Source organism: Phoenix dactylifera, chromosome 12 (genome assembly GCF_051530095.1).
Source record: "Phoenix dactylifera cultivar Ajwa chromosome 12, Ajwa_hap1_PhDact_Kaust_v1.1, whole genome shotgun sequence".
NCBI classification, from domain to species: Eukaryota; Viridiplantae; Streptophyta; class Magnoliopsida; order Arecales; family Arecaceae; genus Phoenix; species Phoenix dactylifera.
This window is the reverse complement of record NC_143201.1, coordinates 24473249-24487422: the sequence shown is the minus strand read 5'-3', so window position 1 is coordinate 24487422 and position 14174 is coordinate 24473249. Positions and strand designations below refer to the sequence as shown.

General features: G+C 36.2%; 1 protein-coding gene and 1 long non-coding RNA gene across 2 annotated transcripts; both read right to left on the bottom strand.

Moving 5' to 3' along the window:
• Nucleotides 1-401: 401 nt before the first annotated feature.
• Nucleotides 402-3729, bottom strand: LOC148700502 (uncharacterized). Its single transcript, XR_015972324.2, has 2 exons — nucleotides 3593-3729; nucleotides 402-633 (listed from the first exon to the last, which is right to left on the bottom strand). It is a non-coding gene; the product is annotated as an uncharacterized LOC148700502 (long non-coding RNA).
• Nucleotides 3730-3880: 151 nt separating this feature from the next.
• Nucleotides 3881-13874, bottom strand: CBP20 (CAP-binding protein 20). Its single transcript, XM_008811774.6, has 8 exons — nucleotides 13671-13874; nucleotides 13315-13538; nucleotides 10391-10529; nucleotides 10255-10288; nucleotides 8045-8155; nucleotides 4625-4678; nucleotides 4321-4430; nucleotides 3881-4196 (listed from the first exon to the last, which is right to left on the bottom strand). The coding sequence occupies exons 1-8, from the start codon at nucleotides 13686-13688 to the stop codon at nucleotides 4122-4124; spliced, it is 765 nt and encodes a 254-aa protein (XP_008809996.3). The 5' UTR covers nucleotides 13689-13874; the 3' UTR covers nucleotides 3881-4121.
• Between the last annotated feature and the right edge of the window lie 300 nt (nucleotides 13875-14174).

Below are 14174 nucleotides of genomic sequence, written 5' to 3'. Positions count from 1 at the left end.
GCGCAGGTGGGAATTTGGAGAGTAGACAAAACTTTTCATGCCTTTAACCAACCTTCGTTCATTCTGAAACCCATGAAGCTCGTTCACTACTTCCACCTCCAGTCCTCCCTCATAACCCGTCCAGAGGCATCAAAGACAGCCTCCTCTCAACCGAAAAATGGGGTAAAAGAACAGACAAAGCCTCCTGACCAAACATCCAATATTTTGCAATTTCTAACAATTAGTTCTTGTTGTTCTATGCTCAGATTGACCACGTCCTGGTTCATTAGTAATATAAAAAGGAAAGGCATTTTTTAATGCTTTCCATACCACTCCATTAACCTCGTAAATAATCATCATAGAGGAACTCATGATTGGGGAAGGTTTACAAAATTACCAGAGCATCGCACATTGATCCAACGAAGAAAGATATCCCTAGCACCTCTTATTACACTAAATCAGTATATCCTTTCACTTTAATATGCGAATAAAAATTGCATGCATAATCCAACAAATTAAATAGCTTTGTCCATTCCATTCAGGTATATGCTGTAAAGTATGCTACTCTGTACGGTATGCCTGCATACCTTACCTCCCGAAATATAATAAAGAGTGATCCAAACCAGTAACCGAGCATTAAAGGCACATCAGAACCTGCAAATAAAGATAGTTTAGCTTATGGGAGCAAAACCACTAATTTTGCAGATAATGCATATGGCTGTTGTGTTAATATTGAATATATTGAATTTGGATATCACAAGTATCCATGCTCTGTCAAGTGATGAAGCACATATCTTACTGCTCGCCTAAAATGAATCTCAACATTTGAGCATAATAACACGATGGGAATTAGTTGACTGTCTGGAGAGTAGTTACCGCCGAGCCCCACGGAAATCAGTTGATCTGAAAGATGTTTGGCTACAAATTTCATTTCGATGTGAAATAGTGACACAAACAATGGAATAATCAGTCTCGGAGGGGACAGCAACTCAAGATGTATTCAGTTTGTCTTATTCATCACATATAAAACTGTGATAGACGAGGAGAATTCAACTATGATATATGTAAAAAGAAAAGCTGATTCCACACCACTACAAAGTTGAAAATTTCCTTCTATTCTGCACAAACTGGTATGCAGATAGGAACTACCATCCAATCCAAGGTTCTCAAACATTAAGCTCAAGCTCGTATGCCAGCAGGTTCATTTGAGCATGGGCAAATACTGTTGCGCATATGCACACATCTGCGAGAAGTGCGTGCCAAACAGATACAGACACACATAGATAGATAGATAGATAGACAGACAGGTAGGTAGGTAGGTAGGTAGACCGAAAGAAAGAAAGAAAGATAGTTCACTTACCTTTGGTTGCATTTAGATAATCTAAAATTATAGTTTGTCACATCTGTTTCCTATCAAACAAGTCTTATTGTGAGTGGAACTACTTGTAGACTACAGTCTTTGGACCAAAACAACAGTGGCAATCCAAACTAAATTATTTTCATTCTACGTAACTGCTCTACTTAAAACAATTGTTCCAATTGATCTGTGATAACGAGAACATAGTTATTTGCAACGTCCACAAAAACCTCACTCAACCCCTGGAACATCAGATACAGATTATGCTATACACAACCTAGATGTTGTCGCACATCATCATTGACAGCTGATTAAATGCAAAAGAAACAGTAAGGTGAAAAAACAAAATTCAGAAAAATCTAAATACTGTGCTCTATCATCGATCAAAGTCTACGAACCAACTAACTGTATCTAAATTTTTGTTTTATAGAAAATTTTAAAGAAACAACTGTTACTGAACCATGGTCATATGTGTTTATCAACTTTTGGTAAATATGCAAGTGTAATCTCTAAAACATAATATTGCACCCAGCAATAGAAACTGACAAGGAGTGTAAAGGCAGAAATTTTTGAAATTGTAAAGGAAATTGAATATGACAAAATTGCTTATAATCTTAATAGAAAAGGAAGCAGCCTGCTTTCTTTTTAAATCTGGTGATCATGAATATGCAAGTTCTAGGTAATGATAAGAAATTCTTTAAGGCACATGCGGTAATATCAAGTTTCTGTCTCCACACACGAGTTATGCTTTTGCTGTCAAGAATAAACAATAAGTATAGAGTTTAAAAGTTATATTTGAAGGAGGAGATATCAATTATATAAGGGATAAAAAAGCTGGTCCCCAAGGTACTCATATCATATCATATGAGTTAGACTATACACTTCAGGAAAATGGACTTAATGATTTTCAAATTATTGGCCATCCAAATTAAAGATCCAAACCATTAAACATGATCTATAATAAAAATGACCGAAAGCCAAAATTCATGTATTTCGGTGGTCACCAACCTATGCATCAAGCCAGCATAAAAATGAATGATTTCAATTGCACCAGTGTAGCACAATATATGATATGGCACATAAATTAAAAATCCACTTCATTGATCATGATTTATATTTTAAAACATGCGTAGATCTAAATTTATTGGATTTTAATGATTTGATCATACTGACATATAGTATCTTAAACCGTTTATTTTGGCACCTACTTGATGATTAGATTAAAAACCATCAAAATACAGAAATGTTGGTTTCTAACTTTTTTTTTTTTAGAGTGCAGATCATGTTCAATAGTATGAATCTGGAACTTGGATAATTCACCATTGATTTTGAATGGTCAACTTTTTTTTCAAGAAGTTAATTTAAAGTGCATAGTCTAACTCATATCATTTCGTATTACATTATACTTAATCAAGCCTCCAGCTAGTATATTCAGAAGGATTTGTTAGATCTAAATAAATTTTAAAGCATGTAGGTGTTGAGTTCCATGAACTGTAAGGAAAAAATATCTTTTTATAGCATTTTGGTTAGTTAATTTTTAAATTTATGTTATAATACAGTGACCCTATTTTTATATCGTGAGATATCGCGCAATGAACAAAATGTACAAGATAGGGTGTATGTATGTCAAAATAATACTGCAAAGATCTTCAAATGCAAACCAGAAAATTTCAAATTATAGAAAACTAGAGTACGGTATGGACCTACAAGGGACCAGATCCATTTTGAAGGACTATGTCTACATAATACTGCAAAGATCTTCCAACACAAACCAGAAGAAGTTATAGCAGACTGTGTTAGGGTACGGCAATTTAATATAATAGCTGAATGGATGCTTTGACCGGGCAATTTTGGGGGAAGTTAGCCACCTACAAACGAGAGATCCTCAAACTGAAATAGAGGACCATCTTAGATGTCGATGATGCATGGAAAAAATAGACTTGGATGCATGGTGCCGGCCGAACCAGATGGTACGACATCCGGACAATTTTGGAGGAGTTAGCCACCTAGAAATGAGAGCTCCTCAAACCGAGATACGACTATTTTGGATGTCTGTGATGCATGAAGAAAATAGACTTGGATGCATAGCATACCGCCCTAAATCGAACGATATAGAATATACCGTACCGTACCAATTCAGTATCAATATCCGATACAAATAGCATACCGACATTCAATACGTCAAAAAAAATCTATACCACACTACTATTATGCTAGTGTGGCACTGATATAGAAACCAATTTCGAAACGGCGAACCTTGCTTGAATAGTTCGACTATTTGATGATACATAACAGCTTTTTGATTTGTTGGATTCATGTGCTCCCATACCAGGAAATAAGCATCACCTCTTGGTCTGCAAGTACAGAACATCAAACAATTTAGTAGGAAGAAACTGAGGATTACCAAGACCTCTGGGCACTTTAAATAGCCCAAATGTCATTACCTTGCAGAAGCATCCTCACCAGAACACACATATCCCCTTTCAATCTACCACACCTGATTTTTCAACTATAATTTACCTTTACTCAAGGGGTAGGTTCTAATTTATTTGATTAAACACATTTGAGAAGCCAACTTAGCATAGAAGTAACTGCCAACGTACATATCAGGTCAACTTAGCATATAAGCAACTGCCAAAGTACATATCAGGTTAACTACCAAAGAAAATTAAGAAATTTGAAGGTTCGAATAAAAATAAAACAAGAATTTCAGTTACGATTGGTATCCTTATGAAATCACAAGTAAAAATGAAAAGAAATGAAGGAAGAGATATTTTTATAAAGATTAACGACGCCGTTTCCTATCATCATCATCATCATCATCAGAGTCACCGCTATCTCGAAAGCGGGGGTTCTTCTCCTACAAAAAAAAAAATATGAGATTTCTTTTTGTGCATGTCACTGGTGTGAGAGGGCGATCACATTAAACGATATAAAAACAAAAGATAAAAAACAAGCAGAGCTTGGCAGATAGCAGCATGTACCGGTCTGGAATCATAATCTGAGGTTCTCCTTGATTCATAGTCAGACATCCTCCTTGACATCTCAGGTGCAGATCGTTCATCATCATCCCGATACCGTTTCCGATGATAATCTGTTGGTTACCGAATATGCATAAAGAATAAGCTCTTTGCTTCAAAGGCACATCAGAACAAAACAGCTCTTTGAGCTGGCAACCACAATCCACAATTAAGCATCGACAAAGGCAAAAGTTGAACACTCATTTTTATGATTAGTCTGCTGAAGTGAAAATTAACATCCTGAATGGATTACTCTAGGAGCACTAACCTCTACTTTGTCTGTGCAAGCCTCCATGCCCACGGTCTCCACCATGTCTACCATCTGCAATTTAATAAATTTACAAGCTCAATTTAATAAATTTACACGTAGAACAACCACCATCCCCAGCCTACCAAAATCTATAGTTTCCAATTTACCATAAACAACCTAACAAGTTGCTATTACATTTTCTTGGGAATCAGCTAGATCACTAAACTGCTCATGGTTAATAATTTTAGCAGAAAAGAGTGCTATGCAGGCAGATTCCCAAGCACTATCAGAAATTTGCTAATTTATTCTGAAAATGGATGTACGTCCTCAAATATGGAGTACTATGCTTTATTTCGGAATTGGCGGAGAATCCAAGCAAATTTCAAGAATTACTTGTACGTTCAGTTGTGCAAGACAGACAGGAGAATGATAGATCATAGTTTAATCAAGAACGACTTGTACGTTAAGACAGACATAACTTGGTTATGAACATATAGCAATAAAGGTTCCAAGAATCATAGATAACAATAAACATAATAGACCTGAGCATGATACGCTTCCATAAATAGCCATTGTTGCAATTCTGTCAGGTGTTTAGACTGACATGACAACTTGATTATGACTGTACAATTATAAAGGGTCTAAGAATCAGGGATAAAAGAGAGAAAAGACTTGAGCATGATACACAGCCACAAATAGTCATTGTTGCAATTTTGGTGGGTGCTCCTGTCCAATTGCAACAAAACACATTTTTCCCATCGAAATCTTGGAGATCCAAGTGCCGAATCGTACCACTGCATCCTTCTTACAATGTCTGTCTCCATCATGGCTCTGAGCTAAAAGCCCAAATGAAGCTCTCAATGCATATCACTTCGTCAAACCCAATTAAAAGGAAAAAAATAACTGAGTATAACTTTGCAATCAATCTTTGGGGCATCAACTAAATTTGTACTTTGAGTAATTCTGCCATTAAACCCACTTAAATTATTCTTTTCATGTCTTTAATAGTCTTTTAGTCTTCCATACAAGACCCAAAAACAAAAGGAACTTCTTGATGTCACTTGGCTATCAATATTATGTGGCATCTATTAAATTTGCATTTCCCTAGATTCTATAACAGCATCGGAATGATGTTTCACTCAACTAAATTTTAATGTCCCTTTTCCTCAAATGCTGCACCAAAACTTATATATTCAACCCAATACTCAATAAATTATTCAAGTGTACAATGGTATTAGTTGTTTATCCAAAAGAAACAAGTAGTTGTCACCATTTTCCCACAACTTTATTAGAATTTCCATCCACCCCCAAAAATTGAACACCTTCAAGTCCTTTTTCTGCATTAATTGCCAAAATGAATGGTGAGGTGCACATAGCAGAATTTTAGTTCCTCAAAATAGATCTCTACTACAATGTCCTCATTTTACAATATATACTAGCACTAAGCACATTGATATATGTAAGGAGCAAGATTGATGGTTGTGATGTCAAGATTAGGGTTTTTATTTATTTAACATAGATGAAACACACTCCCAATATTTCTATACTTGTATCTCCCTTAAACAAAGACGGATGAGAAAGAGCTAAGCCAAGGTGAGTTCAGTAAAATACACATATACAGAAATGCCCCTGAAATGTAGAAGACAGTTGAATATCCACCCAGTCAGATATCTAGTTAGACTATGCCTTATATATTAGCAGTGATGAAGTGAAAACAGATTTCGTTTGTATCACTATTTTTCATCAATATTTTTCCCTGTCAACTCAACTATTTTTAAATTTCCTTAATATTTTTCAAGTCTATCCCAAGTTCCCAACCAACCTTATAAATTTTTAGAAACAACAATTAGCTTAACTAATTCTAATGCCCCTTTGTATTTCTATTGTTCTCCAAGTTGTCAATGTCATTTATTCTTGGCCACTGTACTCTTTTCCTAGTCACCAATTTTCCATTCCTATGTTTTATTATATGCATGTCTCTTATCTGCACACCCTCCAAACCTTTCTCAAAGAACTCCTACAATACAAACCATGATCAAAACTTACATCACTTACATAGGTCATCAAGATATGGCTCCTACACCTATTTAATTCATAAAGATGCTATATTCTCACCTTTTAAAATCCATTACCTTATGTTTGAATGTTGTATAGCATGTTTTTTTCATTTTTTTCTGATGTGCAACCATAGCTAATAAGTAATATAGTCTAATCCAAACTTACTAAAGATTCAGGATCTGGGCAGGTATTTGTTTCTTCCTTTTTCCAGGAAAGATAATATATCCGTAAAACACGGAACTACTTCTGAAGGTCAATCAGTGCTCGCCCTCCTAAACTAATCATCTATTACAGCACTACCACTGGAATATGGAATCATCGCAAACTTAACTATTACACCTCCCACATATACCAATGTTGAAAGACTAAAACTCCCCTTTCCATCTAAACTATTGCATCCTCCAATATCTTTGCCAAACTATGAAATCCTTGCATTAACCCATCCATCTTCTAATATTGACTCATTAATTTTCTTGCCAGTAACATCATTATATATCTCCTCGTCGGATGATAGCTTGGTTGCCACCAGTACACTGGTCTTCCTTCATCACTTGCACATAATAAAGTTCCATCATACATACTCTATTTCTAATACTCCATTTCCATGTATATAAGCATTTAAGTATCAACAATCTTCTTACGAATGTTGGGCATGGAATTTTAATTGTTCCTTACATTGTATCTGTTCGATCATTACTCTTTCCAGTTGAATTTTAAGTGGCGCTAGATGTCCCTCATTCCTCCGCCGGCCTCCGCCACCCTCCGACGGCCTCCTCTCTCCCTCCCTCTCTCCCTCTCATTTCTCTCTCTTTCCCCTCCCGTTCGCCCTCTCCCCCGCCTCCTCTATTGCGTCGGTACCGGCCCGGCACGGCACGGGCCTGTACCGACTCTTGTCGCTGGGCAACCGGTATGGTGCTCGGTACCGGCACATTAGACCATGTGTTATTTTATTGAAATTTCTTAGAATGCAAATTTATTTAATTAATCCTCAACAATTTAATTTTTTTGGAAACTAAACGCTTGCAAATCTTTCATAATAGCTAAAAAACCCACACTCGAGTAAATTACTTGTGTATGCTTTTACATGATAAACTTAATGAATTGTCCCCCTACTATTGGCAATAATATGGAAAACTCAAAAAAAATTTCTTAAAATCATACAACAACTATATAGTTGGAAACATAAAAGATATCCAGCAATCACAAAATGCAGATATATGACTAAGAGCAACATTCTATTACACGCACCATCATGCATGATATGAACACCAATTACAATGGAAATTCAAAATCAATGACTGTTATTGTGACAGCCTGTAGCCTATAGAAGTATCTAAATATACCAAAGCAGGAAAAGTTACTATTGCTATTAAAACTTACAGTGTGATGGCATATGAGGTTGGAAAGCGCCCAATGACCCTGTACCATAATCTACTAACTGTCTCTGTGCTTCCAGCTCCCTCTGGACCATCTTTCCATATCCACCACGACGTATACTTTGTTAAGGAAATCCAAAGTGATAGATTAGGCAGAAAAGTGCAAACAATAGCAATCCCTTTTAAACCTTGACGTAATTGAGTTCACTGAGTTCTCATAAGAAATTTCAAAATCGTGTTGAAAAGTTATGATGCACATGAACTAAACGATAGAAAGCTATCAGCAACTTTAAAAGCATCCAATAACAAACAGTCCTATAATTCCATTTAACTCTTAAATATAAAGGTTGACCACAAAAAGAAAAGTGATATACTTAAAACCCCATATGAGCATCTTATAAATAACATATAAGCATAACCGACTCAAAATTATATAATAAACAATATCCGACTTATCTTGGACGTTTCAAACAGATGAAAAGTGCATATATGAGTTAAGATGGTGGTTTATGATTAAGGTTCACACACAAGGTTTGGATGTTGTTGGGGTCAGTATGAAGTTCTAGGCTTTTGTTGGCTAAGATCTCAAAATGGATTCTATTTAACCATTTGTAATATCATATTTTTATCTAACAAGTTCATCAACACCGTAGACTAGTTTTCACCTATTGCCACTTGTCTTTAAAAGTGTTCGCAAGCTCTTTTAGACTGCTCAATATTTCAAAAGTGATATATTTTGGAATGCACTCATCAATAACCTCCTTAACTATGAAAACAACTTTGGTTTCTTAATTTGAGGCTTCAGCAACTAGAAAATATTTCATTGTAGCATGACCTTAACTTCCTGCCAAGGATTCCCTTTTTGGCTTCTTACCATTCCTATTTTGAACAGCCTGTAAAGAAAGAAACAAGTGAAGTTCTTAGAATAAGAGGGCTTCAACCTTGGCAGTTTTCTGCAAAGAGTTAGCTAAGTTTTGCCTTATGTGGCATGCTTATAAAGGACCTTAAAAGAAATGTCAAATTATTTATGAGTTTGACTTGTGATGGAACAGGCAAGTTAATGTCACAAAAATATGCTAAGGTATTCTTTGAAGTCACTAGAATGCAGGAGTAGAGAAAGGCTGGAATCAGGGCATTACTTCTAGTGCTCACAGTTCTCAAGGTATGCAAATGAACAAAATGGAAAAAGGAGTGATGAATATTTTTGGTAATCTGCAATGAATCAAGAAAAGGATGGGCCTTGGCGCAATAGTAAGGTTGCTCTACTGTGACCTAGGTATCACGGGTTCGAAACACAAAACAACCTTTTCGCATGCCGGGTAAGGCAGCCTACATCTAACCCTTCCCGGACCCCGCAATGGCAGAAGCATCATGCACTAGGATGCCCTTTTACAATGAATTAAAAAACATTATATTGAAAAAGTTTGGGTAGCATGTACAATTCGGAGATTAACTAAAAACATGCAAAGCAGCCTAATAAAGCCTTCACAAGTGACCTATCCAGAAGTGGCATTTCTATAGGGTAGCATTCAACAATGCAATTTCTATAGGAGCAGTGTTTCCAGCCGGCAATATGTACTTTTATATTATTAACAGGCTGACAAGTCTGCAGATTCATGTGCAAGGCTGTTTACTGATTTCCTTTTATTACAATTTCTATGCTTCATTAATCAATATTATCTTCTTTATCAATTAATGCACATCAGCATCATATTGCCCTAAATGAGCATGAATATGGTAAACCTAACAGCAGCATAATGGCTCTGAATGGGGTAAAGTTTTCAGAGAAACTACATGTATGAAATGAATAAACAAGAATAGGACAATATAAGGGATACTAATTGCAGTATATATCTTTAACCTTCAAAGCTTCCTACAAATGATTTCCTGGAGATACATTTAGTGTATTGCTTGGAAAATAATCCCATTGAAAAAAAAAAAATCTTTTACTAAATATATCATCCTTCTCCTTACTTCATAGCTATCTGATGTCAATCAATTATCTGGATTATATAGCATGCGATGTTCAATAGGAATTGAAAGATAACTGGTGCACATATAATGCTACAGAATCGTGGGCCTCCATTGCATATTGCTGCCTGGTGTTTAGAACTATGGGCTTCTCTCCTAGTCCTAAAATGTATTAACAGAGAAAAAAAGCATCACAAGAATGTATCCTTCTCTAACAAAAATCTAATTCATCTCAAAGGATATCAGGATCATAATCTGTGCGATACTCATCTCTCACCTGTTGCGAGAAACAAAAAATATATCAGAGCATGCATAATTTCATTAGATAAATAATAGATGATTTTTTAAAGAGCATGGCAGCAAAGAAACAGGGAATAACTTGTCCGCCACTTCGGCCACGACCCCATTGTCTGCCTTCTTCAAATCCCCAATCAAAATCTACACGAATCGGGCGATCATCGAGAATTGTCCCACTGATATATTTGACTGCATCCTCAGCATCCTCCCTAGAATAGTACCTGACGGCAAAGCATTATAATGTTATTTATTTTGGTTTCCCTGCAAAATAAAATGCATAAGTGGAAATATGCACGTTGAAAAAAGTAAACGGTGCAACAGTAAAAACTGTCACCCACATTTTTCATATCATCTTCAAACAACCTTTGTCTTTTGAAAACAGATCATTGATTAACAACAAATGTGCCAGGCGTTGTCTTATCATTTTCATGATAATTTTATCATGCAATTGCCCAAAACCGCAATAACAAATAAAGTAAATTATTATTGTATCATAATAATCAAAAAAATCTAGAGATGCTTCTTAGACACTTTGGTATTGTTTTAAAAGCTCAGTTTCCTCATTCCATTCATCTTTTCTTTTTAACAGTTCGGCCTAGGTTTGATAAAACCTCACTGGGTCTGTCAAATGGTCCTCCTTCACTAAACTTTGAATGTGATTACACCTATCTTTCCTCTATCATATGCATATCTGGATCTATCTTCCCTGGTCTGACCACAAGGTCACATGCCAACATCCTATTTCTTGTTATATTCATCCTATTACACCAGCAGCACTCTTCATTGTGTAATTTTTTCAATTCAAAAGATGTCATCTGATAACATTCTAGGAAAAATAGACTCCTTATTTTCAATAGCATTCAAGTAATATATTGGACATGGTAAGCGGACTTTCCAATGAAGACATCATTAGCTTAGATAAGTACTTTTCCTCTGCACAATCCTCTCTAAGAGCAACAACCTATCTCTGCATGATATATTTATGGAATCACCTGTCCTCTATTCAATCAACATCCTCAAACCCACCACAGATTTTACTCAAAAACTCCACGCAATGCACTCTATTTTGAAGCAACTAGTCTTTATAACTTAACATTCGCCAACACTTAATTATAATGTATTAACTGGCCATTCAAACAAAAACAATTAATTTATCTTCAAAAGTTTCCTCTTTTGTAAAAGATATGAAGGGAGGCACCATTAGGGATCTTATCCAACAAACTGAAAGGAACTATTCCGCATCTTAAGGGACAAAAAAAACTGCCAAATCAGTTCCACTCTGAATCACAGACAATGCTCTAAAATAAATCCTGACCTGAGGTAACACCAACACGAAAAAGATAGCGTTACCATCCATTAGTAGCCCAAAGAATAAACATCCAAATAAACAAATAATAATATCCATTACAGCACGAAATGGTAATCTTATCATATTGGTGAAAAACAAGATCACAATCATGACTTTACAACTTATAAGATATTTAACATAAACCTTGTTTCTTTAAGTAACAAAGTACATTAATAAAATAAGAACTGCAAAGAAATCAAACCTAATCCATTGTCAAGAAAGGCGAAGAGATTAAGAAAACAACCATTTCAATAAATATCAATGAATCGTTGTTATTTGCAGGACATCAGTACCAAAGTGTTAGTCTCTAGCCGTTTAAACTTCCTGATTTTATATGAGTAGCCCTCCAAACTGCAACGATCGACTCATAGATGTCCTTATACAAATTATATGGATTTCTTCCTCATCATCCATGTCTAGCTCTGCATGGTACCAACTCATATAATTCTTCCATTGCAAACAACATAATGGGTTAGATACTATCAACCCTTTTCACCAATTACCTAGATTAGACAATAATATTGAGGGTTGAGGGTTGATACTCCTAGAATGAAGGCCAACTAACTCTCTGAAGCACTTATTACTGGAACATGTATTTGTTCCACCATTCTCTCTCATACTTTATTACATGGAAATCGTTTCTTTTTTATTTTTCAAAGTTAACTATTTTTATTTCTTTATATAACTATTTAATTGTACATTGTTTTTCTCTTTATGGCACACACTTCAAATAAAGAATGCTCCTACATCTGAAATGACATAAATTTTTCAGCTATTCAGCAGGCAACAAGATAACTTATCAAAGTACCTCACATGTCAACATGGAACAGCTAGGATTTGGTTTGATATATTAATAATTTGCGTTTATAAAGATATTCACCCAAAGCACACCTAGTTTGTCAAATAACTTGCAATCAATACAAATCTGCAATCACTGGAACATGCAATTTACAACAATACAAACACAAAACCATACAAAGGTCCATATAGTACAAAGTAAATTCCTAAGCCTACCCTATGCTTACCATCTCATGATACTTTTGTACACATGCGGTTCAGGGAAAAATGACAAATGCATTGCCAAATATAAATATGAGAAAATCCAGCCTAGAAAGACTGTGCCCAACTGAATGCAATTTCTCTATGCTTGTTCATTTCAGCAGGACCAATCTCCAGATAAGAATTCCCTTTAAAGGGCTGCAAACAAATGGCTTCTGCTGGTCCGCTATACTAAAAAGACTACCACATTCTTCTTCTCAAATTTTGATTATCCATGTATCCAAGGTAACAGTAATAACACAGCTCGAGTATAAGGACCATTCAGTCGAACAAGCTTATAGCCAGATTTAAACTTACGTTTCAGATGGGCTTGTCAAAGTTATTTTTTTTTAAGGTTTGAACATCACAACTGAATACTTGCAAGTGACTGAAGTAACTCCTCAATCAACAGAAACAGCTAGCATAGTTTAAACCCTAATCTCAGAAAACATTGATGCCCACCATAGACCAACATTGTCAAATACCAATCAAAAATTAATTTTTTTGTTCAGTCTAAGAAAATGAAAACTCATCAAGAACTGAAAAAAGATGGATATTTTCCAAGACAACAAGCAGCAACTACGATATGAATTCCAATACAAACAATAAAGAACCCTTACAAGACAAAGGAGAAGCCGCACGGAGTCTTGGTGTTCTTATCCAAGCCCATTATGATCTTCTTGATCTCTCCGGCACGGGAGAAGAGCTCGTAAATCTGCTCCTCCGTCGTGTAGAACGACAGGTTGCCCAGGTACACGGTCGTCGACGTCTGCAGCGCGTGCTCGTACTCCTCTTGGCTGCCCGGAAACCTCCGGTCCCGGTACGCCGATACCTTGCTTGGATCCTATGCGAAGCGAGTAAGTAATTAAAAAAACCGAAAGGGGATTGGGTAATGATATCACCTCCAAATTAAAGAATTTTAAGAAAATAAACAATATTTTGATCAAAGAAAGATGAGAAGAAATCAAAGACACACCTTGAACAAAGAAGCCATTTTTCACCTTATTTTCTTTAGGGCTTCGGAAGCATTAATCTACGCAAGCAAATGGTTTAGGGTTTTGGGGGTGCTGCGACTTAAGAGCGGGGAAGAGAGAGAAGGGAAGGAAGCCGATCCGAGTGCCCCGTTCTCTTTTACCTTCTCTGCGTTCGCAGACGCCGGCGAAGCAATCAATTTGAGGCTGCAGATGGGTTGGGTCGGGTTAGACCCGACTTTACCGGTTTGGAGAACCGGTAGGGACTGGTTAGGTTTTAAAATTGAACTTATTCTATTTTCTGAGTTGAGTGAATCCAGACCCAACCCATTTGAAATACGGATAATTTTAGATTTTTAAACTTACGACTCGTCCTCATTTGATCCGAACTTTTAAAACTATTTGAGCCCGCGGGCTGCAACCGGCAGGAGTGCAAAACCGGCAGGAGTGCAAACCAAACAAGGTTTGTGATGTCTGATTAAGGCCCGGCCCAGAGCTTCAGCCCAAGG

Excerpts from the sequence above, each read along its gene's own strand:
- CBP20 (XM_008811774.6), bottom strand. Across the intron at positions 8,156-10,254 it reads TCGCACAGATTATGATCCTG|GTCGTGGTGGATATGGAAAG; the intron begins ATATCCTTTGAG and ends AACAAAGTATAC. Across the intron at positions 4,431-4,624 it reads CTTGCACAGACAAAGTAGAG|ATTATCATCGGAAACGGTAT; the intron begins GTTAGTGCTCCT and ends GGTAACCAACAG.